Source organism: Odocoileus virginianus, chromosome 31 (genome assembly GCF_023699985.2).
Source record: "Odocoileus virginianus isolate 20LAN1187 ecotype Illinois chromosome 31, Ovbor_1.2, whole genome shotgun sequence".
In the NCBI taxonomy this organism is placed as follows: Eukaryota; Metazoa; Chordata; class Mammalia; order Artiodactyla; family Cervidae; genus Odocoileus; species Odocoileus virginianus.
This window is the reverse complement of record NC_069704.1, coordinates 31,411,792-31,436,644: the sequence shown is the minus strand read 5'-3', so window position 1 is coordinate 31,436,644 and position 24,853 is coordinate 31,411,792. Positions and strand designations below refer to the sequence as shown.

General features: G+C 42.1%; 1 protein-coding gene across 2 annotated transcripts; it reads right to left on the bottom strand.

Annotated features, from left to right (window-relative positions):
• Positions 1 to 1,216: 1,216 nt before the first annotated feature.
• Positions 1,217 to 22,871, bottom strand: C31H9orf153 (chromosome 31 C9orf153 homolog). Of its 2 annotated transcripts, XM_020889378.2 has the most exons (5): positions 22,728 to 22,871; positions 21,548 to 21,697; positions 6,798 to 6,889; positions 5,088 to 5,580; positions 1,217 to 1,478 (listed from the first exon to the last, which is right to left on the bottom strand). In XM_020889378.2, the coding sequence occupies exons 3-5, from the start codon at positions 6,861 to 6,863 to the stop codon at positions 1,255 to 1,257; spliced, it is 783 nt and encodes a 260-aa protein (XP_020745037.2). In that variant the 5' UTR covers positions 6,864 to 6,889; positions 21,548 to 21,697; positions 22,728 to 22,871; the 3' UTR covers positions 1,217 to 1,254. The 2 variants fall into 2 exon arrangements, with proteins under 2 accessions (XP_020745037.2, XP_070315630.1); XM_070459529.1 differs by lacking the exons at positions 21,548 to 21,697; positions 22,728 to 22,871 and adding an exon at positions 9,879 to 20,299.
• Between the last annotated feature and the right edge of the window lie 1,982 nt (positions 22,872 to 24,853).

Below are 24,853 nucleotides of genomic sequence, written 5' to 3'. Positions count from 1 at the left end.
TTTAATATCCATATACACATATACAAATATTATTAAAAATTTAATTGCTCACTATTATTTCTTATACTCTGTCTGAGTTCTTGCTAAAGTACATATTCTACTAATAGTTTTTCAGTAAGAGATTGTGGATAGTAAGTGATTTTAGCTCTCATACGTATTAAAATGTATTTATTTTTATCCCTACTCTTTAAAAAGAGTTTAGCTGGTTAGATAATTCCAGATTTACTGTTTTTCCTCAGGATTCTGAGTATATGGCACCATCACCTTCTGACATCTTCTATTAATGAAAGTTCCACTATTGATTTGTCATTTCTTTGTATGTTATCCATCTTCTCTCTTATGCAGATAATCTTTTCCTTTCTGGCTTAATGCTCTAATTTTGCTACAGTGTTTCTATTATAGATTTATTTTTATTTTCTTGCTAATCACTCAGTGAGATTTTTCAATTCAAGATTTCACATGCTTCTTCATTTCTGGAAAATGATGTCATTTATTTTCAAGCATCATTTCTTTTCCAGTCTCCCTATGTTATTCTGCAACTTACATTGGATATATTTCTGAACTTCTAACTCTACACTCTATTACTTTTAACTTCTTTCATAGCCTTCCCCTTTATCTTACTGTGCTATGAAGCTTCTCTCTAGTGCTATCTTCCAACTCATTAATCCTCTCTCTTTAAGTTATCTAGTATGCCACTAAGATAATTTATTGAGGGTTATCACTATTATTATTTTGTTTTCAAAGACAAATATTTTTTCCCAAGATTTCCAATTTGTTCTTTTTCAAATTTTGTTCTTGCTTCATACATGCTAGGTCCTTCCTCATGTTTTCGAGCAGTTAGCGTGTTATTTTTTAAGTCCTCAGAATGATCTTTATAACTTCAGTTGTCAATTCTTCCATTTGTTGAATTTTCTATTTTTATGATAATGGACTTCTTCATATGCCTAAAATATTTTAAGAGCTATTCTTGCTTGAGAGTTTAGCTTCATATGCACTCTTCTTTTCATATGATTTAAATGACCTCAGCCCTGGTTCAGATGGGTTTCACCAGTCCAAACCAGGCATTATATTAGCAGATCAAGTTCGATCTTTTACTCCATAATAATGGTTTAATATTGAACCTTACATGCATATTTTATAGACTCAGCTCCTATTTTCCATGGGGCCGCTGCTTCTTTGCTTTTCATGTATAAATTCACTGCTCTCAAAAGGAAGATCTCTATCCAAGATGTTTTAATGAACTACATATTTCATTTAAGAAGGCGATAGTGTTTTTGGGTAATCAACTTGAGGATAAATGACCAGAGACTTATGAACTAGAGGTGGGGAAAGAGGATGCTGCAACTGCTGGCTCCCCACAAATCTCTTCTCGCTGTCATTCTTAATGTCCACAAGCTCATTCAAAACGCAGCGCTTCCACTTCACAAGCCCCTTGTAAAATTTCCATTCCAGATCCCTTAGATCCATGAATTGTTTTGCTGAAAAGAATCATATTTTCAAAGAATCACACAATGGCCTTATTTAACCCTCAGTTACTTAGAGATGCTTCATGAACAGAATGAACCTTTGATGAATTCAAGTCCCCGTCTCCCTAGTGTTTCTGAACTTTCTGAAGAAAGCTGTTTCTGAAGTTTTGTAAACTAAGGAGGAACCTATATTGTTCATCTCATCTAAAGCCATCCTCCATGTGGGGAATAGAGTGGGCCTGGCTAGGGCTGGAGTGGACCCTGCGGGGCCATCACAGGTAGAAGTGTCTCCTCTGGTGTGAATTGAGAGACCAGAGTACAGAGGTCTACAGGGCATAGAAAAGGACCCTAATGTGTGGTTGAGGTGAGTGGAAAGACTGATTGCAGTACATTTGTTAGTATCATTTCTCCCAAGACACTAGTGTGAGCCCTGAGTATAAAGGGGCAGTGGTTTAGATAGAATCTGGTTGTTTTCCCTTCACTTTCGGGACCTGCCGGCTTAGGGCATCATTAGTTTCAACCTCTTCATGGAGGCAATGAACCATGGAAAACTCAGGCCAACATCTACTATGCAGTCCCCTCCTCATCAGCCATTGCCCTTTCCCTTCCCTTCAGTTCTTTTCATGGCTAGTAAGGATGTGTTCATGGCTAAAAACAAAAAGAACAATAAAAAAGCAAGATCTTAGGCAGGGACTTGGGTGTAAAACCTGAGGCCAAAGAGCAAATAGGTGTAAGGAATATCAGGAGACCAGGAGAAAATGGGTCAAGCAAACAAGCAGGCAGGCTGGTCTGTTTCTCGGGGCTGACTCTAGCATCTTCTCTGTGTGGTGATATTTGAGCAGGTCACCTATGGCCGAGATACTGCCCCTGCCCCAGTCAGGCCCCCATCCCTGGGAAAGGTTTGAGTTTCTCCAGGTCTGCGAGATAGGAAGTCTGTATAAATATTCTACACATGCCTGAAGTAGGAGACAGGGGCCAGGGGCTGTTCTTTAATTCAGATCTGGCCATAGTGTTCAACAGCCTGTCCTAGGGTCCAGCTGCCAAGGTTGAGGGAATTTGACAAGATCTCAGCAGGCCTGTAATAGCAGGAAGGGCAGGGATATTTGGTGAGGTCATTCAGTTCAGTTCAGTCACTCAGTCGTGTCTGATTCTTTGCAACCCCAAGAACTGCAGCACACCAGGCCTCTCTGTCCATCACCAGCTCCTGGAGTCTACCCAAAACTCAGTCCATTGAGTTGGTGATGCCATCCAACCATCTCATCCTCTGTCGACCCCTTCTCCTCCTGCCCTCAATCTTTCTTAGCATCAGGGTCTTTTCAAATGAGTCAGCTCTTCGTATCAGGTGGCCAAAGTATTGGAGTTTTAGCTTCAACATCAGTCCTTCCAATGAACACCCAGGACTTTAGGATGGACTGGTTGGATCTCCTTGCAGTCCAAGGGACTCTCAAGAGGTGAGGTCATAGAATGCATGATATTTATTAGTGAAGAGCTTTATGTCGTGATCTGTGGTGGACACTATGGGTTGTTTCACTCTATATCGAGTATAATCCTTTTCAGCCTTCCTCTCCTCAGAAAATGGGAAGCTAGGATCTCTATTGACCAGCATTGCTTGCAGTAATGGGTGGCTATTGGACACAATTCTGGCCGAGAATATGTGGGGAGAGGTCACCTGAGAAGGGATGTTCTGAGGAAGCATTGCTTTCCTATTAAAAGAGGAAGAAGTAGCCAGTGTGGCTCTTAGCTCTGCTTCCTCCCTGAAATGTATCCATAGCACCTGGAGGTATATACAATTTTAGCCATGAAGACAAAAACCACACACAAAAAGATGGGGAGCACGGATTCTTGACAACACCAGAAAGCATTGCTCTTGCCCTTGTCTGCCTCCAGATGGAAAAATTTTTAAAAACTCATTTGATTTTTTTGTTATTTTTCATAAAACACATGTCTAGTCTACATAGTCCTATAGGATTTATCCAGAGCTAGAGCAAGAGAATCTCATGTGATAAGAGAAGAAGAAAATGTCAGCACCCACACCCTTTTCCTCCCCCGGTTCTTGAAGCTAGTAAGGATGTGTTCTATAATATTCATTGGTATATCAGGAGCCCTAAAGTTCTCCTGGACTGAGAAAGATTTAGGGACTGGCTGACTGATACAATAATAGCAATAGCAAGCAATATAGAACAGCAAAAGATGAACTGTTACAATTAAACCTAAGTAATTACTGGATATTCCTCATATGGATGCCTACTTGGCTTCATGTGTATTCCTTGAATAGACAGGCCATGTCTCAGAGATTCTGCCTCCAAGATCTCAGGAAATGAATTCATGGAGGCAGAAGAGAGATTTTAACACAGAGTCTGAAAGGGCAGATGAGAGAACTCCAGAGAAAAGGACAATTAGGCCCCTATGGGTGGCAAAGCTGTAAATGTTTCAGACCTATCAAACATTCAAAGCCTTCAGCACTTCTTTAGTAGGCATTTTGCAAATTCTTCTTATTGATTCTCAGTACTTTCTATGCTTTTTAGTCTCTGGGCATACCTCACTTATGTACTTTTGTGGACTATCTACTTTCCTACAGTTTTCCTAATTTCTACTCTGCCTGATCTCCATAGCATACTAAGTGTGACTCTGCAAAGGAATTTGAGACCTGAATTAGGCTCTGTCAAGACATCAATGCAGGGAATTACAGCAAAGATTCTTCCAGCATCTTGGACCAAACATGATCAGAGTACTCAATACATTTCTTTAAATATGTTCCTTCAGACACTACTTTTAATAGAACAATGGAGGCGCCAAAATATTTGCTGGTTTTGAGTCAAGAACTTACTTCAGAGGGTCTCAAATATTTTACCATTGATTTAACATATTTTTATAGCTACAGAGAATAACAAGATATTACTTTCCTTGCTTACATAATGAAAATGGAAATCTTAAGAAGACACCCTATCCTTGCTAAAAGTAACCATTGTATGTTTTATAACATTTTAAACTTTCTCTGTGTGGTCTTTGGCTTTATATGGGTACCTCCCTATTCAAAACTCGGATACGGCTCACTTAGAGTTCATTCACTCAGAGCTCCCTCTACTCTCCATTAAAAAAAAAGGAGGAAAGGAAGGAAGGAAGAAAAAGAAGAAGAAAGAAAGAAATAAGAAAGAAGAAAAAAATCAGATATGAAGTTTCTTTCTGTTGTTTGTGTCCTGTTGATAGCCCTGATAGAGATGCAATAATAACGAAAGGATAAACATTGGTGAAAAAAATATTTTTAAAACCCTCCAACTGCAGTTGAGGTAAAATACTTAAGAAACAGAAGCCATTGCTCCATAGATACTTGACTTATTCATCAACCTGGAAATGATAGAGTCCAAGTTTAAGTGGCTCCCTTTACAAACGTTTAAATGCTGTGCCTCCGGAGCACACCCCGTCACGGGTGAATCTGAGACGTGGCCCTCAGAGTTGGATTCTCTGCCCTCTATTTCCCCCATCCCTGTGGGCAGCGGGTGCATCAGCCCTGAAACTCACAACTGCATGTCTCCCTTGAATCAAGCGCTCTGGGAACCAAGGTGCAATTTGCAGTCAGAGTCCACTCATTTTCTTCCACATGGCCTCATCTGTTTAGATTACCTGGATCGATGAGGAAGTATGTAGGGGCTTTCTCTTCAAAGATAAACTTCTCTGGCGAGACACAGGGAATGGCCAGCCTGCACAGTATCTTGGTGCTCTGAATCTTCTTCCGTATGGTGACCACTGACGCGGATTTGGACTGATTGATGAGAATCTCATAAGGAAAAGTGTGCACGGGAGGAGGGATCCCATACTCAGAGATTCTCTGCTGGGATTTGGAGAGTCTCTCCACGGGGGAGAGGGACCTGGGAAGCAAGCTGCGGTGCAGAAGCTCAGTCATAGACTCTGGTCGCTCTTCTCTTCTCACCACCTTGCACATGAAAACAGGTAAGGAGTCATCTGCTCTCCCGTCAGTCCCCCCGGTTCCATTCAGGAAATGCTTTTGACTGAGCATTCTCTGTGCTTCACCAGGTGAAATAGAGTGCATTTTCAGGAGATTCAATTTCTTGTTCTCCTTATTAAAATTCTCAACAAATGCATATAATTCTGGCAGCTGTAGAAAAAAAAGTGGGGAATCAGGAGATTGATCAAAATGTCATTGTCTGGTAGACTCAAAAATCCTAGAACAAATAGGACAACAATCCTACAAACAGAAACATCTATCTTTGAAAGATAACTTTGCCTAACTAACTAAACAAAATCAATCGTGGGTCGAATTTGTTGAATTCAGAAGTTTGACAGAGGGTCAAATCATAGATTGAGTCCCAAAAGGGTATTATTTTAACACATTGTTAAATCCTGTGAACTCAAAGGAGCCCATTAGACTTGGATTCTAATGTCTTTAATATCTTTCCTACTTTAAAATTCTATGAGTGATTAGGGAGAGAGACTGCTGTGGGCGTTGGTGACCTCTGTTTTGAGTAAGGCTATATTCCTTTCTCGCTTTCCTGCCAGCTCAACAGTAAAGAATCTGCCTGTAATGAAGAAGATGGGGTTTGATCCCTGGGTTGGGAAGATCCCCTGGAGAGGCAAATGGCAACCCATTCCAGTTTTCTTGCCTGAGAAATCCCGTGGACAGAGGAGCTTGGCGGGCTACATTCTATGGATTTGCAAAAGAGTCAGACACGACTGAGCAACTCAAGAACAACATATTTCTTTTGAAGGAAGAAAGGGAGCCGAGCTAATCTAAATATCAAAACCTCACCCTGGTGTCCCAAGGACTCGAATGTTCAGGAATGCCAAGCAAAGGAAGCTGTAATTGTCCTTATTCACTGAATATTTTACCAAAGCACATGGGTTTGTGGAGTGTTTGACAATGGTTGTTGGCAGAAAAGACAGTAAGTGTTCTTTCAGAGTACTCTTCTCCATCTAAAATCCTGTACTGAAAAAATAAAAATAAAGTTCCTAGAGTATCCTGCCTACTAATCCTGTTATTCCTAACAGGCTTCTGAGGCCTTTGGAAGGCCAGCAAGGCTGAAGTGAGAGCCTGCTCTTGGGCAGCCGAGTTTCCCTTCAGTCCTGGTCAACTCTCTTGCAGGAGCAGCAGATGGGAAGGAGGCTAAAGTTGGCACAGGGCTCCTTCACAGGCATTGCCATCACCATGAAGACACATGAGCACCCCTGCAGGCAAGTGCCGCATTTTGCTGTGACAATAAAGGGTGAGTCACTGGAGTGAGATTTTTGTGTTCTCCATGGCCTATCGCTGGTAAACAGGAGTTGGGATTTGAACAATTCTTGAATGTCAAGTGTCCTGTACTCTTAAGTACTTACCGAGCATGTCAGAGATTCATCTTCCTCACCATCTTTACTCAGATCCATGTCTCTATTGAAGGACATTGTGCCTTGACTTGAATCTCTGATTCCTAAAAGATCAAAATAAGGGAAGACCAAAAGAAAGATGAAAAATCAGATAAACTACAAAGAGAGAAAGGTAACACTTTTAAGTCTTCAGAAGTTTATAAGACCTTTAAATTTTATACCATTTAAATATTTCTTTTGTTGTCTCCTTACTCTGTCAGTCAAATTAATGATGTTTCAACCAAATCTTTTTTATGAAACACCTCAAATTTTTATGTGACATGTATTTTTAGGCATTTAATACTAGTTCAAAGAATTCTATATGGACTGTTTGATTTTCTTAGGTCTATATTTTTTGATCAACTTCAGTTCCTCTGAATATTAACTCACCTACCTCCTTATCCAGAAAAATATTTTTTATTCAGGAAAAAAAGGCTAACAATAATGAAAACAATAATTAATGTTTTGAAATAATTTGCTTTGGGCCCCATATAGGGGAGACACTTAACAGATGGGATTTTGTTTAACCCCTTCTTGAGAGACTAAAAATGGCCACAGAACATTTACAATTAGCCTCATGGATAAGAGGTGTGGTGCCTAAGTATGCCCCGGGCTTCTCTAGTGGTTCAGACAGTAAAGAATCTGCCTGCAGTGTGGGAGACCTGGGTTCAATCCCTGAGTTGGGAAGGTCCCCTGGAGGAGGGCATGGCAACCCATTCCAGTATTCTTGCCTGTAGTTTCCCCATGAACAAGGAGCCTGGTGGGCTATAGTCCATGGGGTCATGAAGAGCCAGACGTCACTGAGTGACTAAGGACAGCACAGTCTGCTCAACATTTGACTGTGGGCTGGCCTAATGCTTGGCTCTGACTGGCAACATGAGCCAAGGCACTGAAGAGCTTTGCAGTCTCACTGCACACTCTGGGAGGCCTGAGCCACCCCGTCAGGGGATACAGCTACCCTTCTGGAGAAACCATGTGGAGTCAAGACCCAGCACCAGCCTGTGTAAATGGGGCCATCTTGGATTATGATGGCCCCAGATGACCTCAGCTGCACCAGAAACTTGAGATGAATTCAGATGGAGAAGAACCGTCAGCTGAGTCAGCCAACTCCAGAATCATGGCATGTAATGAATTACAGTTGTTTCTAGATGCTGCATTTTGAGTGGATTGTTGCAAAGCAATAAATACGAGATAGACCCCATGGTAGTTAAATTCTTGGTTTAAATTATTCCAGTGAATTATTCAGTTGGTAGGTAGGGTATGTGAGAAAACATCTTCTTGGGCACACTTGTATGCTAAACGGTGGGTACGGTAACTGGGAGGAGTGTCAGAGACGAGTCCAGAATGCTCATTTGGTATTTGGGGATGAAGCAAAAGCAGTTAGGTGCTTCCTTCTTCCCAAGCAAAGTGGGAAAATTCAGGATGAAGGGTATATACTTTAATATACATTTATTTGAATATATACTCATTTTGGGATATTTATTATTTGAAGATATCTACATATATCTATTGGAAAAGACCCTGATGCTGGGAGGGATTGGGGGCAGGAGGAGAAGGGGATGACAGATGATGAGATGGCTGGATGGCATCACCGACTTGATGGACATGTTTGAGTAAACTCAGGGAGTTTGTGATGGACAGGGAGGTCTGGCGTGCTGCGATTCATGGGGTCACAAAGAGTAGGACATGACTGAGCGACTGAACTGAACTGAACTGAATATATATCTAAGATATAGATTTATATCTTAATATATTATTGTCACTACTAAGTCCACTATATTTATAACTATATCTATACCTAAAGATATATATGAAGTGAAGTGAAGTCGCTCAGTCATGTCTGACTCTTTGCAAACCCATGGACTATAGCCTACCAGGATCCTCAGTCCATGGGATTTTTCAGGCAAGAATACTGGAGTGGGTTGCCATTTCCTTCTCCAGGGGATCTTCCCGACCCAGGGATTGAACCCGGGTCTCCAACATTGTAGGCAGATGCTTTACCATCTGAGCTACCAGAGAAGTCCCAGATACACACACACACACACACACACACACACACACACACACACACATATATATAAAACATACGAATCAACAGGGAATCCAATGGCAGTCCAGCAGTCAGGATTCCTTACCTTCACTGCTGACACCCCAGGTTCAGTCCCTGGTCAGGTAACTAAGATCCTGCAAGCAGTACAGCAGGGCCAGAGAGAATGCCTCCCCGCCCCCAAACAAAAAACAAAGCTGATGTAACACAACATGCCAACCCACTTTCCTACCTTTGGGCAGAGGCTTCACATACTTGTCAAACCCCAACCTGCTGAAATAAGACTTGATTGTGCTTTCCTTTTGATAGGGAAAGCTAAGAAAACTATTTCTGGAAAGAAAATTATTTCTCAAACTTGCTTCACCTGAAACCTCTGGAGTTTCGTGGTCAGCCATGACTTGCCTTTCAGGGCAGTCGTCCACCACGGGAGGGCTGCCTTCTCCCATTACCAATAAGCAAAACATTCTCTCTCTTTTTTAATTTTATTTTTAATTGGAAGATAGTTACTTTACAATATTATGATGGCTTCTGCCATATATCAACATGAATCAGCCATAGGTATACATATGCCCCCCTCCCTCTTAAACCTCCCTCCCATCTCATTCTTCATCCCATCCCTCTGGGTTATCGCAGAGTACCAGCTTTGGATTCCCGGCATCACACAGCAAATTCCCACTGGCTATCTATTTTACATATGGTAATATATATGTCTTAATACCACTCTCTCAAGTCATTCCCATCTCAGCCTCCCCCACTGCGGCTGTGTCTGTTCTTTACATCTGTGTCTCTTTTGCTGCCTGCAGATAGGATCGTCAGTACCATCATTCTAGACTCCATATATACGTGTTAGTATTCGACATTTGTCTTTCTCTTTCTGACTTACTTCACTCTGTATAATAGGCTCTAGGTTCATCTGCCTCATTAGAACGAACTCAAATGCATTCTTTTTTTTATAGCTGAGTAATATTTCACTGTGCATATGTACCACAGCTTCTTTACCCACTCACCTGCAGATGGACATCTACATTGCTGCCATGTCCTTGTTGTTTAGTCATCAGTTGTGTCCAGCTCTTTGTGACCCCACGGACTGCAGCACACCAGGCTTTCCTGTCCTCCACCATCTCCTGGAACTTATTCAAACTCATGTCCATTGAGCTGGTGATGCCATCCCACCATCTCACCCTCTGTCTTCCCCTTCTCCTCCTGCCTTCAATCTTTGGGGGTCTTTGCTATGAGTTGGCTTGTCCCATCACGTGGCCAAACTATTGGTGCTTCAGCTTCAGCATCAGTCCTTCCAATGAACATTCAGGGTTGATTTCCTTTAAGATTGACTGGTTTGACCTCCTTGCTGTCTCAGGGACTCTCAAGAGTCTTCTCCAACACCACAGTTCAAAAGCATCAGTTTTTTGGCACTCAGCCTTTTTTATGGCCCAACTCTCACATCTGTACATAACTACTGGAAAAACCAAAAACCAAAAACTACTGGACCTTTGTCAGCAAAGTAATGTCTCTGTTTTTTAATATGCTAAGTTCATCATTGCTTTTCTTCTTCTTTTCTTTTCTTTTATTTCATGGCTGCAGTCATCATCCACAGTGATTTTGGAGCCCCCCAAAATAAAGTCTGTCGTTGTTTCCATTGTTTCCCCATCTATTCCCCAAGAAGTGATGGGACCAGGATCTCAGTTTTTTGAATGTTGAGTTTCAAGCCAGCTTTTTCACTCTCCTGTTTTACCTTCATCAAGAGGCTCTTTAGTTCTTCACTTTCTGCCATTAGGGTGGTGTCACCTACATATCTGAGGCTATTGATATTTCTCCCGGCAATCTTGATTCCAGCCTGAAATTCATCCAGCCCAACTTTTAGCATGTTGTACTCTGCATGTAAGATAAATAAGCAGGATGACAATATACAGCCTTGATGCACTCCTTTTCTGATTTTGAACCATTTTATTGTTTCATATATGGTTCTAACTATTGCTTCTTGATCTGCATACAGCTTTCTCAGAAGACAGGTAAGGTAGTCTGGTATTCCCATCTCTTTAAGGATTTTCCACAGTTTGTTGTGATCCACAGAGTCAGAGGCTTTAGCATAGTCAATGAAGAAAGTAGATGTTTTTCTGGAACTTTGTTGCTTTTTCTATGATCCAGCGAGTGTTGGCAATTTGATCTCTGGCTTCTCTGCCTTTTCTAAATCTGGCTTGTACCTCTGGAAGTTCTTGGTTCACATACTGTTGAAGCCTAGCTTGGAGAATTTTGAGCATTACTTTGCTAGCATGTGAAATAATTGGAATTGTGCTGCAGTTTGAACATTCTTCGGCATTGCCCTTCTTTGGGATTGAAATGAAAACTGACCTTTTCCAGTCCTGTGGCCACTGCTGAGTTTTCCAAATTTGCTGGCATATTGAGTGCAGCACTTTCACAGCATCATCTTGTAGGGTTTGAAATAGCTCGGCTAGAATTTCATCACCTCCACTAGTTTTGCTTATAGTGATGCTTCCTAAGGCCGACTTGACTTCACATTGCAGGATGTCTGGCTCTCGGTGAGTGATCACACCATCGTGGTTATCTGGGTCATTAAGATCTTTTTCGTATAGTTCTTCTGTGTATTCTTGCCCTCTCTTCTTAATATCTTCTGGTTCTGCTAGATCCATACCATTTCTGTCCTTTATTGAGCCCATCTTTGCATGAAATGTTCCCTTGGTATCTCTAATTTTCTTGAAAAGGTATCTAGTCTTTGCCATTCTATTGTTTTCCTCTATTTCTTTGCATTGATTGCTGAGGAAGGCTTTATCTCTCCTTGCTCTTCTTCGAAACTCTGCATTCAAATGGGTATATCTTTCCTTTTCTCCTTTGCCTTTCACTTCTCTTCTTTTCTCAGCTATTTGTAAGGCCTCCTCAGAAAACCATTTTGCTTTTTTGTATTTCTTTTTCTGGGGTGGTCTGGAACACCTCCTCCTGTACGATGTTACAAACCTCCATCCATAGTTCTTCAGGCACTCTGTCAGAACTAAAGCCTTGAATCTATTTGTCACTTCCACTGTATAATCATTAGGGATTTGATTTAGGTCATACTTGAATGGGCTAGTGGTTTTCCCTATGTTCTTCCATTTAAGTCCTAATTTTGCAACAAGGAGTTCATGATCTGAGCTAGTCAGCTCTCGTTCTTATTTTTTCTGACTGTATAGATCTTCTCCATCTTCAGCTACAAAGAATATAATTAATCTGATTTTGGTATTGACCATCTGGTGATGTCCATGAGCAAAGTTGTCTCTTGTGTTGTTGGAAGAGGGTGTTTGCTATGACCAACACAATGTTCTAGCTATTGTAAATAGCTAGCCATGTCCTAGCTATTTTAAATAGTTCTGTGATGAACACTGGGGTACATGTGTCTTTTTCAATTATGATTTCCTCAGGGTATATGCCCAGTAATGGGATTTCTGGATCATATGGTAGTTTATTCCTAGGTTTTTGAGAAATCTCCATAATGGTCTCCATAGTGGCTGTATCAATTTTCATTCCCACCAACAGTGCAAGAGAATTCCCTTTCAATCATACCCTCTCCAGCATTTATTGCTTGTAGAGTTTTTGATGATGGTCATTCTGATGGATATGAGATGATACCTCATTGTGATTTTTTAAAATTATTTCTTTTTTATTGAAGGATAATTGCTTTACAGAATTTTGCTGTTTTCTGTCAAACCTCAACATGAATCAGCAATAGGTATGCATATATCCCCTCCCCTCATTGTGATTTTGATTTCATTTCTCTAATGATGAGCAATATTGAGCATCTTTTCCTGTGTTTATTAGCCATCTGTATGTCTTCTTTGGAGAAATGTCTATTTAGGTCTTCTGCCCACTTTTTGATTGCGTCGTTTGTTTTTCTGGTATTGAGCTGCATAAGCTGTTTGTGTATTTTGTAGATTCATCCTTTGTCTGTGGTTTCATTTGCTATTATTTTCTCCCATTCTGTGGGTTGTCTTTTCACCTTGCTTATAATTTCCTTCATTGTGCAAAAGTTTTTAAGTTTAATTAGGTTTCATTTGTTTATTTTTGCTTTTATTTCTATTACTCTAGGAGGTGGGTCATAGAGGATCTTGCTGTGATTTATGTCAGAGTGTTCTGCCTATGTTTTCCTTTAAGAGTTTTATAGTTTCTGGTCTTACACTTAGGCCTTTAATCCATTTTGAGTTTTTTTGTGTAAGTTGTTAAGAAGTGTTCTAATATCATTCCTTTACACATAGGTGCCCAATTTTCCCAGCACCACTTACTGAAGACTGTCTTTTCTCCATTGTATATTGTTGCCTCCTTTGTCAAAGATAAGGTGCCCATAGGTCCGTGGATTTATCTCCAGGCTTCTTGGATTGGAAGAATCAATGCTGTGAAAATGACTATTTTACCCAAAGCAATCTATATTCACTACAATTCCTATTAAACTATGAATGGTATTTTTCATGGAATTAGAACAAATAGTTTGACAGCTTGTATGGAAACACAAAAGACCCTAAATAGCTAAAGCAATCTTACGAAGACTGGAGAAGGAAAAACCAACCATCCCGGCTTCAGGATACACTACAAAGCTACAGTCCCCAAGACAGTATGGTACTGACACAAAAACAGAAACATAGACCAGTGGAACAAGAAATTCTCTTGCTGAACCTACTTTTGAGGATCTTGCCCTCTCAGGTCAGGACTCAGAACACTAAAACAGAATATTAGCCAATGATGCTTTTATCTAGTTTAATGCTGACTTCATAACATACTTAGACTATGAGCCAAGTCATGCAACTGGAGGGAGTCCTTGTAAGGATTCTCTAGCACTTTTATTTATCATGTTATTCCCAGAAATTCCTACAGTTGATTCTGATTTTACCAAGATTGAGGGCATCTCACAGGAATTCCTCTCCATCTGCCATCAGACCCAGCTTCTCTCTGTTCATCTAACTGTAACCTTATCCATTCCACATTGGTATATTTTATCCTCCCCATAACTCTTGAGCTCTTTCTCCTTTCTCCCTTCCCTTCAAAGGGGAAATAACTTCTCCTTCTTGTTTCTCTACTGTTCTCTTATCTTCAATCTCATGACTCCCAAGGGCTCCTTTCTTTTTTTTTTACAGACATGTAAAATCTCTTCCATTTGGGAAAAAATACAATTTCTCTTGACTCTGATCCTTCCTCCAACCTTCAAATTTTCTCTCTCCTTTGCCTCTCTGTACTTGCTATTTATAATATTCTCATTATCTAATCTTCAGAATTTAGCTTCCACCCTGACTAATGAAACCAAATTGAATTCTTGAAGGCAGTAGTGGCTTCCTCATCATCAGTGTTAATGTTGTTTTTAATGTCCTCATTTCATACATCTCAACTCTTAACTACCCCTTTGCTTTGAAATTGAGTTTTTAAAACTCTCCTGGGGGTCCAGTGGCTAAGACACTATGCTCCCAATGCAGGGAACCCGGGTTTAATCCCTGATCAGGGAAGTAGATCTCACATGCCACAACTAAATATCCTGCATGTTGCAACTAAGAGCCATTACAGCCAAATTAATTAATTAATTAAAATCTTCCTTATTTTTCCTAAACTCATTTTAATGATCTCATAAATTTCTAATGTAAATGTGTAAAATTTACATTAGAAAATTACACATTAAAATAATGTGTAAAATTTCTAATAAGAAACCTGATTGATTTCAGATTTGGACTATTGCAGTCATCTTCTGGTTTCCTTGCCCTTATTTTTTATTTTTACTTTTTATAAAACCTATCCTAAATTTACTATTTGCATGTAATCTCTTTATAACGACCATGTTAATGTGTGTCTTTAACAATATTACTTCACCATATTCACACAATTAAACATTCCTTTTTGCACAGGGATCCTGACTGTACTATTGTGCCACAAGGTGGCGTTTATTGGAAGTTTGCCTCTAATACTCCTTACAACTTTTTCTTTCAATCTCTCTCTCCTCCCCTCTTTTCTTCCTTCCTTCCCTCCTCTCTTGACTGATTTTTTTTGGCTTTAATTTATGGTATGCCTTAATTCACCAAATACTTTACAATGTGTCAGGTACTTGACTATGCCTTAGGAAAGACAAATGAAGGACTGTGTGTGCAAATAATAAGGAAAGATTTCTAAGACATTTACAAATATCTATTAATTACCTGTTACGCCCCAGGCACTGTTTAAGTCCTTGATATACATTGGCAAACAAACAAACAAAAAGTTTCTGCTTTTGTGAGGTTTACATACAGGGGAGACACACAGAAAATCGTATATATAATAAATGAATTAATAAATGGGAAAGCCATAAGTGCTATAAAGAAAACAAAATAGATCAGGGTCAAGGGGATTGGGAGTGCCATGGGCTGGGTGTAACTTTAATAGCGTCATCAAGGGAGATAATTGGGGTACCATTTGAGCAAAGACTTGTAGGGGGTGTGAACCCTTAGGGTAACTGTGGGGGAAACTTCCAGACAGAGCAACCAGGGCAGAGGCCGTATGCTTCTGCCTGGAGAAAGAGCAGGTTGCAAGACAAACAGGAGAGTGAGGAAGTGAGGGGAAGAAGGCAGAGAGGAGACCATGTGTCCTCATGGTCTTGGAAGCTGGCTTTTCTCAGAGGGAAGCCAGGAGCCGTTGCAGGTTCTGTGACAGCTTCTGACTTATATTTTTTAAAGAACACTCTGGCAGTCATGTGGAGAGACAAACTGTTAAAATGTTTTATCCATATAATGCTAATTGTCCAATGTGATTCCACACATTTAAAAAAGCTGTATGTGTGTTTTATGTAGGAGAGAAAATATATTTGTATATTAAGTGAATATATCAACACACACATAGATGTCAGTTCGTAGCAAATCATCTGGAAGGACAAAATTTCAACAGAAGGAAGTGAGTAGGAATGGGATGAAAAGCAAGCTTTTGCTCTTATTATCATCTTGCATTTTGCTTGAATTTCTTTTTTTAATTGTAAGCATGTGTCTCTCTTGTAATGTCAAAATAATACCGTTAGAGATGTGACTGACTTCCTGTTTGAGGAGAAAGTGATATCAAGATCACCCCATGACTGTCTTCTTGTATATAGTTACTTATGTACCCAGTCATGTGACAGGCCATTGAGAGCAATGAAGCACTGATGCAATATCTAACAATTCCTACTCTAAGAATGTTTTTTGAGGAATTTCCCTGGTGGTCCAGTGGCTAAGAATTGCCTTGCAGTGCAGATGACATGGGTTTGATCCTTGGTCGGGGAACTAAGATCCCATATGCCACAGGACAACCAAGTCTGCCTGTGGCAGCTACTGAGTCTGCACAACGAAGATCTTGCTGACACAGCTAAGATCTGACACAGCTAAGACCTCACACAACTAAGACCAGAGGCAAATAACACCTTATGCAATTAAGATGCAACATGGCCCAGTGGCTGTCAAGACTAGCCTCATGGCCTGTGTTTGCAGGAAACTGGACACGGCTGTTGCGATTGCCATCTATTCTCCTAGGTACATGTATTATGAGTAGTACTGGTGAGTTTAGTTGCTTATGAAGTATTTTCTAACTCTGCACCTCTCCAATAGAGTAGCCGACAGCTCTGGGTGTGAGTGCTTGAAATGTAACTAGTCCAAACTGAGATGTTCTCTTGTATGAACAAAAGAACCAAAAAACCTCACTCATGAGTTGTATGTTGGTCACATGCTGAAAGTACATTATTTTAGATGTATTGGGTTAAACAAAATATGCTAAAATTAATTTTGTTTGTATCTTTAGAAAAAAATTTCCCTGGCCACGCCACATAGCATGTGGGTTCTTAGTTCCCCAACCAGGAATTGAATCCATGCACCCTGCATTGGAAGCCTGAAGTCTTAACCATTGGATCATCAGGGATTTCCAATCTTGGCTGCTTCTTTCACTTTTTCTAATGTGGCTACTAGAAAATTTAAGCTCACAAAAGTGACTGTCATTCTTATTCTACTGGCACTGATCTAAAACATGATGCTGATCTGGCAATGAGCACAGGCGGGTGCTGTTAGGGAAACTAAAATGGAGGTAGTCTTGTTCAGGCTTCAGAAGTAGAATAGCTGGCCTCTGACTGACTTCTGACCTTGCCAGGATCCTGCCTGGACTACATGCCTGGCTGCAAGCACACCAATTGTTACCAGCAAGGTAAGTGGCATTTAAGATAAGAAAGGGAGTGGGTCTTGGAGTTTCTTAAGCCACTGGGTACCTGGCCGGTTCCCCAGGGTCTAAGGAATCTTATGATTCACAAGGTGAAACAAATAGCATTGTAAATTTAAAGAAAAACCAGAGTGGCATGTTTGCAGTCTGGGATTATAAATGGGAGCCCCCAAAGCTGCAATTTGAAGTCTTACTCATGGAGTTGACACACAGCCTGGGACCCTTTCCCAGTTGGGACTCCCAGCTGTCCTTCGGGACTTCCCAGCGCTGTGAAATGCGAACACCTGGGTGTCTATTTTAGTCAACAGCCCACTCACTGAAATGGCTTTTCACGGAGTTTTCAGTGACAAAGAGAACAAAGAATTGCTGTAGCCTTATTCTTGGTGTATACATACAACATATATATCAACAGTTCACAGTTGCAGCTGGAAATGCTTTGTCACATGGTATAGTGTTAATATTTGTATAGTAAGATCTTGGATAAAACATTTGTCGATAGTTCATTTTGTTTCTCTCTGAGCATAACATGGGATTAACTTGTAAGTTTATAAATTCTTAACAGAAATGTAAGAAGGTACTCTGTGTTTACCAATGAAATTAATCAATTTTGTCCTGAAAGCACTGTTTGTACTTGTTCTGGGAAAAACTCCATTGGTTGATTAGAATAGTGTCATTGTGTTTGCTTGTTGAATGACTCACAAACTTCAGTGGTATCCTCCAAGTGGGAATTATAACTGCATGGAGGCCTTGTAGAGTCAATTTTGATCTAATCAAATTCAGATTTCAGGTATTTATTGTGGCACCTCTTATTCAGTTTCAGTTTCAACCACTTTGGTAAAATCATCACACCAGCAGATTTGCTTGACCCAGTAATGACACTCCACATTACCTGTGTGTTTGTAAGATTATTCTGATCTATAGGACAGATGCTACTGTTTCCATCACTATTTTATGCTTCAGTGAACACTTTTGAGGCACTGCTCCTTTTTAAAGAATGAATTGGAGTAGAATATAACCCAATAGCAATAGCAAAGGTTGCAAATTTGCTAAAGATAAACAAGCCAATGGTGTGAAACCAGGATGAATCTTGATAACTGAATGTTATGTGACAAGCTGGTTAATGGAGTCCTTGTGAGAAATGCTTCACATTGAAAGAAGCAATGATTACTGAGAACAAAATGGATTTCTGTGAAATCATGGCAATCTTACTTCTCCAGTTCATGAGGTGTGATGATGACTGTTCCACTGCTTTTTCCTCTGAAGCCCCCAAAGGCCCTGTGGTCTGCGGAGAGATCTCTGTGTTCCCTGCTGTGGGGACACTTCAAGCAAGGAAGTCTCCCTGGAGGCAGGCAGGAGCCCACAGAGACCTGAGGATTCCACAGACACATCGGCTCTGACCTGATCTCTCAACAAAATGCCTAACCGACCTTCCTGTGTGCTTTCTTTGGATTCCTCAGCCCTGGAATCTGTCTGTCCGTCCGTCCCCAGGAACGACTTTCCTGGTGTAGTGACTGGCCCAGGGTCAGTGCTCAATAATCATAGGTCTTCTGCTCAGGTTATCTGGAGACTTCATTGATGAGGTAATCAACACACTTGCTTGATGACGGAACACACTTTGCTACTGTGGGTTATGTAACACAATCAGAGTAGGGAGTGTGGCGCAACCAGATTCAGCAGCTCTAAGGAGGAAATGAGTCTGTGGCATCAGTCAAAAGCAGAGCGTGGAGTGAGGACGGTGACCTCATGGAAGGCATCTAGCAGCCCTGGCTGGTGCTGATGCTCAGAGACAGCGCATCAGTCTTGAGAAGATATTAGACACTTTCTGATGGGTAGACTTTATGACTGTAAAATGACCTTATTATTGAAATTCTAGCACTTCCCTCATAGCTCAGTCAGTAAAGAATCTGTCTGCAATGCAGGAGACCCGGGTTCGATTCCTGGGTCGAGAAGATCCCCTGGAGAAAGAAATGGCAATCCACTCCAGTATTCTTGCCTGGAGAATCCCACAGACAGAGGAGCCTGGCAGGCTACAATCCATGGGGTCGCAAGGGTCTGACACGACTTAGCAACTAAATCACCACCACCATTGAAATTCTTGTAGGAAAAAGAAACGTTATAGCAGAGAATGAAAGTCAGTTCCCCCATTGGAATAACAACTAATTAATTTTTAAAAATGAAATGAAAGATTATTTAGATTCTATAATGCTTTACAATTTTCAAAAGTTTCACATAAATGATTTCATGTAATTCCATAATAACCCTTTTATTTTCCTTCTTACCCCACCTTGTCTGTCCGCTCTTGCCTCTCCCCATTGGTAATTACTAGTTCATTCTCTGAATCTGTGAGTCTGTTTCTTGTTTTGTTTACTTTTTATTTACTGTTTTTTTTTTTTGCCACTTGGCATGCGAGATCTTAGTTTCCAGACCAGGGATTGAACCCGTGCTTGCTGCAGTGAAAAAAGCACAGAATCTTAACCCTTGGATCACCAGGGAATTCTCTGCCTGGTTTGTTGTATTTTTTTTAGCGAAATAACTGCTTTTTAAAAACTTGAATTTTTGGGGGGAATGCAATTATATTGCTAATTTAATACAAAGCTTCTTTTTTCCTTTAAGATTTTTTACGAATTTTTACAATATTAATTCTTTTTACTGTTTTGGTTTCTGGCTGTGAGACATGTGGGATCTTAGCTTCCCGACCAGGGATCAAACCCACACCCCCTGCATTGAAAAGCGAAATCTCAACCACTGGACCACCACGGAAGTCCCAGGTCTTCTTTATCTTGTTTATAATCAATAAGCCTGATGTTTTATGAGCAGTTTTAGTTTACAATGGATTGGAAAGTCCAGAGTATTCTCATATGCCTCTCTCCATCATACACAGTTTCTCCTATCATTGACACCTTGAGTTAGTAGGATGCATTCATTGAAACTGATGAACCAATAGTATACATCATTATTACCTAAGTCCATAGTTTCCATCAGCGTTCATTCTGTGCTGACTGTATCCTACGGGTGTTGACAAATGTATGAAGACACATACCCACTATTGTGTATCATACAGAACAGTTTCCCTGCCCTAAAAGCCCCATGCTTCATCTTTTTAACCTTCTAAAAGCCACGCTGGGTTAGCCTTCCTGAAAGAGAACTGTGATGCAGACTTGCTCTTGCTGCAGTCAGCGCTGTCAGCGGCTTCCCTGTGACCCGCGAAGCACAAGCTTGCAGCACTCGGGCTTCTCACCCTCCAGCCTCACTTGTTTCCGCCACCGCCCCTCTCTCAGGGCCTTCGACTCCTGCCGCTGCTCTTTGACCTTCCCCACACGCGCCCCTCACCTCCCCACTCCCTGCCTGTTTATGTCGTTCTTCTCTCCACACGAAGGCCCGGGCCTTTCCCTCAGAGCTGCCTTCTCTCAAAGCCCAGCGCAGGAGCCCTCCCACGATAGACTCTGTTCCCTTGAGAGTCATCTCCTGCTTCTCAGAGCCTCCCTGACGCCATCCCTCTGTCTCCTAAATGGCGTTTACAGGTTGACCTCACGTTACTGCACTTGCCAGATACTGCATTTTTTTACAAATTGAAGGTCTGTGGCAACCTTGCGTTGTCAGATGATGGTTAGTATTAATATTTTAGCAATAAGCTAGTTTTTAATCAAGGTATGTACATTTGTTTACATATAATGCTACTGCACACTTTAAATAGACTACAGGATATTGAAGGCATAACTTTCATAGGCACTAGGAAACCAAAGACTTCATGTGTCTCTCTTCATTGCGAGATTCGATTTCTTGCTGGAATCCAGAACCCAAAACCAGCACATCTCCGAGGTCTGCCTGCATCATTTTCCATCTTGTTTAGTTGTACTTGTTTTATTTCCCCCAGTGCAGCATGGTGGGTAAGAGAATGTGCTCTGGAACTGAGGCCTTTCTTGCTGGCCTCTGACCTCAGTATTGGGTATACACATACATAATGTGGGGACAGTTTGCATGGTGTGAACCACCTGGAGTTATGTGAGGATAGAATGAGTTAATCCTTGCGGCGTTGACGAGACAGCCTGGCCCCCCAGGAAGAGCTCTCAGATCATTAGCTGTTTGTTACTCCTCCGGTCTTCCTCCCACCACCCTCCGCCTGGAGGGCAAGCTCCTGGGGAGTCCAGGGCCCGTCACGTTCATCTCTGTGTCCTCCACACGTCAAGACTCGGGAAAGCCTGAGAGCAAGGGCTCAGTAGATGCTTAACAGTTACACAGCTGGAGCCCTGCCGTCCCACGCCAAAAGCAAGTGTAAAAAACAAACCGACAAGACAGATCTCTGATGCTTAAAGCAATCTCCAGAAGAACCAGCCCTGCCCTGCCCGAGCCCATTAGGGAGAACGTGGCCATGAACATTTTTGCTGTGATGATTACAGTTGAGTTTGTTGCGGCCCTGGGTCTCAGGGGATGGGGTGGGAGGCAGCTTCAGTGCTTTAGGAAAGGGCGATGGATGATGCCAGTGTTTTCAGAAACGGGAAAGAATCAGTACCTGGTGTAGGCTCCAGGGGAAACCTCTGCCTGCTTCTGGTCCCCTTGGTGAAGGCAGCAGCACTTGACCAAAGGCTGGAATCCCAAAGGCAGGAGCTGGGCTCCCAAAGATGGAAATGCAAAGAAGAGAGACACCGTTCTACTCAGCAACCTAGAGGAGGAGGGACAGTTTCTTTGGAGTATCTTGTAACTGCACCTATCACTGCACCTACAAATATTTCTATTCTGCTTCCTCTGATACCAAAGAACAGCCAGGCAGCAATAGTGGGGCTTCCTGCCCCGCCTCTTCTTCAGGGAACTGGCAAAGAGATTAAACAGGATTTGGGGCCAGTCTGGAAAGACTGCCCCGGGGTCAGCACCCTTAAGCTGTGTGCTATTCACAATAGCACGGTACACTTGTGGGTGTTCCGACACCTGAAACATTAAAGCAGCTCATAGGAAGGAAGGAAGGATGCTGGGGTAGGGGAGAGTGGGGTGGATCAGAGGGGACAATTCCATCCGAGGGAATGGCTGAGGAGAGCTGCCTGTGCTGACTGTTCTGAGCGCTGCGGACGGTCCCCAGGGAACTGGGCCTGCTCAGGCCCTTCACTGGCTGGATGAATAGTTGCCTTGAGGACTGACAGGCCTGTTGGGACAGGGGGAGGAGGTGACATCTGGCAGCTTCGGGTGGGAGCCCGCATGACTGGTTCATTTATTCCCATCGTTCAGTTTGGGCCCAAGAGACAGCTTGTCCCTGTGAGCTGGTTTTGGAAAACGGGAGGGAAATTTCCCTGCCTTTTTTTTTTTTTTTTTTTTGATCTCTTCGGTGTTCAGAGTTTCATCTCTACTGAGGCTGTAACGCTCAAGGCTGCATTTGGGGAGAGGGAGGAGAAGGGATGCCAAGCGTGGTCAGAGCAGAGCAGTCTGAGGGCATGGGTGGGGAAGGCAGGGTGTGCAGAGACGAAGAGAGGGCTCCAAGGGAGGAGGGAGACTGTGTGGGCTCAGGCCTCACCCCTGGGGCCAGCTTCCCACGGCCTCCTGGAGGCCTGAAAGTCCTGACCTGACTCGTAGCCATGGACGCAGCTGCCATCTGTCCCCAGTCCTGCTCTTTTCTGACCCTCTCTCCACCTCCCACCTCACCCCCGCCCCTCCTTGCCAAACCCAGACTGGCTTCATTTTCCTTCCTCTGTGTTTTCACTTACCACTGGCTTTACAGTTCTCTGTTTAGGTGGCCAACTCGATCATGAATCTGTGTGCCTGGGGCCAGGGGCAGGGCCTCATTCACCCCGTGACCCCATGCCCAGCCCTGCACCTGGCACATGCCAGAGCCGAGGAAGTGCTGAGCAGATGAGTGTGGCCACCCATTGTGACATATGGACATCCTCAAGGTCACAGAAACAGCTGTGTGACACTGTCAGGGGATCATCTCCTTGCTTGAGGTTAATGGGTCGAGGATGGAAAGTTTGTTTTTTTAAAGTGAGCTTTAAATAACTGAATTGTGAATATAATTTCTAGTCGGTCGAATTTTTCCTTCTGTAGACATACGCAAAGTTCAAAGGAGGTGTCAAAACAGTTAAATAATAGGAGACAGACCCTTGCTCCCCGCATCTGCCTAGAAGGTTGGGTTGGTTGTACTAACTGAAAATGTGAGCCAAGATGCTGTGCCCTGGACTCTGCTCTCGCCCTGACATGGCTCCTTGCTCAGGAGATGGTTACAGTCATCACCGAAAACTCCCCAAAGACCATTTCCTTAGAAAGGAACCTAAAGGAGTATGATCAGTGTTTTCCAGACACACAGAATCAGTAGACTAAGGACTTCCCTGGTGGTCCATTGGTTAAGCATCTGCCTCGCAATGCAGGGGACTCAGGTTCAATTCCTGGTCCGGGAACTAATAGCCCACATGTTGCCGGGTAACTAAGCCTCTGTGCCACGACTAAAGAGAAGACTGCATACTGCAGCAAAATGCTCATGTGCTGCAATGAAAGGCCCCGTGTGCCGCAACTAAGAGCTGACGCAGCCGAGAAAGAAGAACAGAACCAGTAGGAGACACACACATGCAGGGTTGGCTCTTATTATGCTCGGGCTTTGTGTCCACAGATTCAACCAACAGCGGATCAAAAATATTAGAAAAAAATTCTAGAAAGTTTCAAAATGCAAAACTTGAATATGATCTGTTCTGACATCTATTTACACAGTCTCTACATTGTATGTATAACTATTCACATAACATTTATACTGTGTTAGGTATTACAAGAAATCTCTGGATGAATTAAAATATATGGGAGGGTGCAAGTAGGTTTTCTATACGGAACTTGAACATCTGAGGATTTTTGTATACACCGAGGGTCCTGGAATCAACTCCCCACAGATACAGACAGAGGTGTATAGAAAAGATGATTTATTATGCAGAATTGGCTCACATAGTCATGGAGGCCAAGAATCTTTGATCTGCAAGTTAGAGATTCAGGAAACCTAATGGTGTGATTCAGTCTGAGGCCAAGGGTCTGAGAACTAGAGGAGCTGATGGTGTAAATCCCTGTCCCAGAACAGGAGATGAAGTGAGATATCCCAGCTCAACAGTGAGGCAGGAAAAAAGGTGGACAAAATGGTTCTTCTGGTGTCTTTATTTTATTCGGACCCTCACTGGATTGGGCGATGCCCACCCACATTGGGGAGGCAGATCTATTGATTCTGAAACACCCTCCCAGACATGCCCAGAAAAGATGTTTAATCTCGGCACCTCCTGGCCAGTCAATCTGACACAAAGAACTGTCCATCATCATTGGGTAATTAAGTAGTCTGGCTAATTGGGAGTCATCAGCTTTTAAAAATTGTGGTGAAATAAATATAACATAAAATTTACTATTTTAACCATTTTTTAAGTCTAGTGGCATTTAAGTACATTCATATTGTGCAGCCATCATGATTATCCACCTCCAGAACTTTTTCATCTTCCCAAACTGAAACGGACCCCATTAAACAGTAATTCCCTGTTCTTCGCTCCCCTAGCCTCTACTTTCTGCTCTTATGAGTTTTGATTCCTCTAGGTACTTCATACAAGTAAACCATACAATATTTGTCCTTTTGTGACAGGTTTATTTTGCTTAGCATGGGGTCTTCAAGGTTCATCCATGTTGAAGCGTAAGTCAGAGGTTCCTTACTTTTTAAGGCTGAATAATATTCCATTGTTACTGAATTCGGGTTTGGCTAATTCTAGGCACCAGTCAGGGCAATCAGGCTTCAGGTTCATTTTTACCTGTGGGGATGCAGGGGTAGCGTTGGTGGTGGTGCGAATGGTGACCAGGAACGACAGCAGATGAGTTGCAG